The 5,907-nt window shown below is 40.5% G+C and overlaps 1 protein-coding gene across 1 annotated transcript; it reads right to left on the reverse strand.

The window, feature by feature from the left end:
* Positions 1–4,645: 4,645 nt before the first annotated feature.
* Positions 4,646–5,677, reverse strand: LOC141590395 (uncharacterized). Its single transcript, XM_074410992.1, has one exon. It carries the CDS (start codon positions 5,675–5,677, stop codon positions 4,646–4,648), a length of 1,032 nt encoding a protein of 343 aa, XP_074267093.1.
* Positions 5,678–5,907: the final 230 nt, after the last annotated feature.

Here is a 5,907-nt window from a genome sequence, read left to right on the forward strand (position 1 = left end):
ATGAAAAGGAGAAAGAATCAAACGAAAAAGAGAAAAAATCAAAAGAAAATGATGAGAAAGGAGATGAACTTGAAGTGAATCATGAAAAGGAGAAAATTGATGATATTTTGGAAGAAGAAATCGGTCCTAATGCTGAAAAAATTGATGAACCCCCAAAAATTGATGCAACAAAGAAGGTGCATGTTGAATAAATTGTCGATGTTGAAGATCTAGGGAATGTCGAGCAAGTGTTCGATGATGGGCTTGACCCATTATTCTCAAAACCGGCCTCTAGAACCCGGTCCAAAACAAAAATGGTGGAAATATTTGGTGATGATGATGATTTAACACCAGAATCATCTCCTCCTAAACCCAAAACTAGCGGCAAAAGAAAGAAAGGATCCGGGTCAAAACCTCGGCCTACAAAGAATCCTCGATACCCACGAACCATAACCGATCTTGAGAAAAATTTGGCAAATGAAGATGATCTTGTTGATGCCAAAGTTCCACTCAACACATGCATGGATCTAGTTGTTGCCCCCTTTGGAGAATCATTCAAGAATGATGTCCTTAACCATCTCAATTCGCTTGATCTTCCAGAGGAGGTACTTAAGCTATGTCACGGTATGTTGGTCTGTTGCTTTCACAGTGGAAGGAGATGCAAAAAGTCTTGGTATGATACTTCTATTGCCTTCAAATATTTCAAAGAAGCAATGTATGCACAGGGTTGGGTGAATCTCTTGGACAAGTATAGTCCTATGTATTTGTCCGAGATCATTCAATTCTATGCAACAGTCAAAGTCGATGTTTCATCTGGAACCCTTTCAGCCTACATAAATCAAAAACCTTTTGTCCTAACAATTGACCAACTTGCTGCCCACCTTGAGGTGTGTGATGTCGGGCTTACCTCTTACCCCAAACGTGACTGGGGTGAAATTGATGAGGTAACATCTGCCCAAGTCATGAAGGTTCTTCGACCTGATGATGACAACGGCCCAACCAACATCTATTCTCTCTAATTATCCGCACCCGTTAGGTTTATCTTTAACCTTGTCTTCCGCAACCTTATCCCTAGAAACAATAGTCGAGGGAGATTCTCTCTCCTTGACATGCTCCTCATTCACCATATAATTAAACACAAACCAATTAACCTCCCCCGTCTCATGTTTCACCGCATTCATGAGATCTCCACTGATTTTCAAAGCGGCAATTTCGACAAAAATGCCGTAATGCCTTATGGTATGTGGCTATCCATCATCTTTGTGAAAGAGGGGTTGGTCATAAAGGGAAGTCCCGCAGTTGAGAAGTTGAGTATTGAAATGACTCCGGGTCTTCTCTCTCGGATGAATATGGAAATAAATAATTGGAGATTGATGCGGAAATATCAGCTTGGAAGTGGTGCTACGATGGGCTCTACTGTTGAACAGGGGGCGGTTCTTGCAAAGTTGGATCAACTTATGGGGCTTGTTAATCATTTGATCAAGGAATATGCCAAGTTACGGGATGAGGTGGCTGATCTTCGTACCATGAACGAGGATCTATTTGAACGTCTTGACGATAAGAAGCCAAAATCCACGGCTTAAGCTCATGCCTTCCTAACCCGTTTCTCCATTATCATACTTTGGCTCTTTGTCTTTAAAACTCTTATGCACTTTTGGATGTTTTTTTTATCTTGCTTGAACAATATTTATGTATGTTTTAATCGTGCCGCTAAACTTGGACATATTTTATCCTCCCTTGATGATGTCAAGAGGGGGAAGTAGTTCAAACCATGCTTATGTGTGATCTCTTAACTCTTAGGCTAACATTCACCGTAATTATGTCTTAGCTACCATGATTAGATGTTCTACATTAGCCAAGCATGTTGCACCCTTCGAATACCTTGATCATGTTTATAAATTATGTATATGTTGAAATGACCAAAGACCGACTAACCAAGGGCTAAGGGGAAATATCACACATGTTTGGACTTGTCATCATCAAAGGGGGAATTTTTTAGAACACATTGAGTTGATGATGCCAAGTCCCGTTGTTATTTGATTGTTTGCTTTTAGTTGAAAATGCTTTGTGATTGAAGCAATCAAATGGACTCTCAATGATGGCTCAAGATGATCAAGATAAAGTAATCAAGAAGTCAAGATAATGATATGATCCTAGCCTTAGTCAAAAATTGTAAGAGTAAGTGTAACATTCTCATTCAAGTCTTGTTATGGCAAAACCATGCAACAGTACGATGTACTGTGGTTTCTGATACTACCATAAGGAGGAAGGTTTTATACGAAATATTTAAAGTGTCAAAATCTTTACAAATTTCATACTTTCAAAGATTTTTTTTTTTTTGGTAAAATGTAAAAATTATATTGATGCTCAAAAAACCATATACAGTATACATTGTTCACAACCATATTCCTATCACAAACTCATCTATATCATCTACCATACTTCATAGAAGACCATATAGAAGATCATACTAGCTAGTGCAACAATTTCTCAATCCAATGCTTATCCTTTCTTGACACTGTACCCTGTAACTGGTGCTTAATCCTGTTCCTGATATCCGCTTGTATCATCACCACACACCTGCCAGGACTAATTATAACACCCTCATGCCTACTTGCATTCCTCTGATTCCAGATATAATACATGGCAGCATTGAGTATACTATTCAGGACCCCATTCTTCAGTCTCGTGAACCTCCTGTGTTGCCACCAATTCTGAGTATTGGTAGCAGACATACTCACACCCGTCCATTCCTGAATTTTCTGAATAACTCTCCTGCTGTACTGGCACTGGAAGAAGAGGTGATGAGGTGACTCTTCCTCTTGAGCACAAATACAACAGCTGCTGTCAGGGGTAATACCAAATCTGAAGAGCTTGTCTTTGGTATTAAACCCTTGTTGGCAATACAACCAAGCTATAAAGCTGTGTTTGGGAATGGACCATTTGGTCCAAACAATATGAGACCAGCTTACAGCCTGGTTGGTTGGCCTTAACCAGCTATACCCCTTTTTGATAGTATACTCCTTACCTGGTACCATTGCCCATTCATTCTGGTGATATGCTGGCTGAAACTCCTGCTTCAATTTACAAACTTTTTTCCAAGTCCAACTGGCATCCTGGGGAGGGTTATAATCCTCCCATTCTTGTCCCTTCAGGTAGACACTATGCACCCATTGCACCCATAGTTTAGATGGGTGAGCCTGAATCCACCAGACCAGTTTCCCAACTGCTGCTTTATTCCAACTGTATTCATCTCTCAGACCAAGTCCCCCCTCCTTCTGATTAGTACAAAGTTTTGACCAGGCAACAGTAGGGGTCCTAGCATACTCAGTCCCTCCATGCCACAAGAAGTTCCTGCATACTGCTTCAATTTTGAGGAGCACTCCCTTTGGAATGATGAAAATAGAAGCCCAGTAGGAGTGAAGAGTTCTATATACTGCTTTTATCAACACCAGTCTCCCAGCAAACGAGAGTTTTTTGGTTCCCAGCTGTCTTATCCTCTCAAGAACTTTATCAATCAATGGTTGGCAGTCTTTGATTGATAATTTAGATGGTTTAATTGGCACTCCAAGGTACTTGAAAGGTAATTTGCCTTCAATGCAGCCTGAAACCTGAACAATTTCTCTTCTGACTTCACCAGATACTCCATTAAAATACACATTCGATTTTCCCCTACTCATCTGAAGTCCTGATGCCTGTGAAAAGGTTGAGAAAGTGCGTAGCAGTATCATAATGGAACCCACATCCCCTTTAGAAAAGAGCAACAAATCATCTGCAAACATTAAGCTACTCAATTTCATTGATTTGCAAAGAGGGTGAAACCTGAACTTCATTGTAGAGGTAGTATAGGCTAGCAATCTGGTAAGATATTCCATACAAATTGTAAAGAGCAAAGGGGACAAAGGATCTCCTTGTCTTAATCCTCTTTGTCCCTTAAACCAGCCAAAGCTATCCCCATTCAAATTCAAGGTGTAAGTTGCAGTTGTGACACATTCCTTAATGAGAGCAATAAAACCAGCTGGAAAATTTAATTCGTGCAGCATCTGAAAAAGGAAACTCCACTCCACTGAGTCATATGCCTACTGCAGGTCTATTTTGAATAGACATCTAGGGGAGACACTCTTCCTTCCATAGAGTTTAACAAGATCTTGACAGATTAGAATGTTCTCCATTATGCTTCTACCTTGAATAAAACCTCCTTGAGTGACAGAAATTAAATGAGGGAGAACCAAAGCAAGCCTTGCACAAAGAAGTTTTGAAATGCATTTGTATACCACATTACAACATGCTATGGGCCTGAATTGCATTACAGTCAAAGGATTTGGCACCTTAGGGATTAATGTAACATTAGTAGCATTCAATTGCTTGAGCATTTTGCCATTCCTAAAAAATTCATGGACTGCAGCACATACATCCCCTCCAACAGTATCCCAACTAGTTTTAAAGAATTGACTAGAGTAGCCATCTGGACCTGGAGCTTTGTCATCTGGTATACTGAAGATAGTGCTTTTGATTTCTGCATCAGTAACTGGCATCAGTAACATCTGGTGGTGAGACTCATCACATTTATTACCTTGCTGAACTACTGGTACGACGGGGGGTTGTGGGGTGAGACTGGCCTAACAACTGGGTATAGAATCTTAGAAAACTCTCCTGAACCCCCTCCTTATCGGTGTGTTGATTTCCCGATGATCGATGTCTGTCTTGTTTGATTTTGTCTCCTCCTAGTTTTCAAAATGCCATGGAAGAATGAAGTATTTGCATCCCCATCTGCACTCCATTTCATCTTTGCCTTTTGTTGCAGGAACTGGTTCTGAGCTTCAGCCAACCGTTGATAGTTTTCTCTAGCCTCACATTCTTGTTGAATAAGACTCAGGTCCTGAGGATTCACTCCCAAGCTTTGCTGTATTTTATTTAGTTTAGTGAGAGCCACCTCAGCATTAGTCTCAATATCAGCAAACCTGGACCTATTCAGCTGTTTGAGCCCCTGCTTCAGATTCTTCAATTTCTTAGCTAGCTCATACATCTTAGTTCCAGTTTGCATACACGTCCAACCAACTTGAACAGTTTCTTTGAAGTTGGGAGCCAGGCTCCACATATTAAAATATTTAAAAGGTCTGGCTCTCTTTTCATCAGTTGCATTAGCCTGTACCACACAAGGAGTGTGATCAAAGATCCCCTCAGGCAAAAAGTGTGCATACAGAAGAGGGTAATCATTGAGCCATTCCTGGTTCACTAGGAAACGATCCAGTCTGCTATACACTATGTCAGCAGGGCATTGTTTGTTATTCCATGTGTACAGAGCTCCCATGGCAGGACTATCTATCACTTCACATTGATGTAAGCATTGCCTGAAATCTTCTGCATCCTGCCTAGAAAAGGATCCTCCCACTCTTTCATCCTCAGTCAAAACACAGTTGAAGTCTCCTCCAATGGCCCATGGCCCTGAAATGTTACTTGCTAGTCTGCTTAAATTAGCCCAAAGAGACTGTCTCTCATTGCTTCCATTGAAAGCATAGACCATGGTGACATGAGAACGTGCATTGGTACTCTTATGAAGCACTGTCATATGGATATACTGGGCATCATACTCAAGAAAATCTATATCCCATTCATGCACCTGCCACAAAATCCAAATTCTGCCTCCTTGATGGTATGCTGAGTTTGTAGAAATACTCCAATTGCTAAAGGAATTCATGGTTGTGTGCAATTTATTTGGTTTAATTTTAGTCTCTAATAAAGCAAAGAAATTAACATTTTTATTTATCAAAAATCTGTGTATAACCTGCTGCTTACTCCTCCTATTCATACCCCGCACATTCCAAAACCCTAGCTTAATCATTGATCAGGATTATGGATGGGGTGTCCCTCTGAGCTATTAGCCTTCTCTGCTGAATCAGCAAGAAGCACTACAGTAGTCCCTCCTTC

Source organism: Silene latifolia, chromosome 7 (assembly GCF_048544455.1).
Source record: "Silene latifolia isolate original U9 population chromosome 7, ASM4854445v1, whole genome shotgun sequence".
Taxonomy (NCBI): domain Eukaryota; kingdom Viridiplantae; phylum Streptophyta; class Magnoliopsida; order Caryophyllales; family Caryophyllaceae; genus Silene; species Silene latifolia.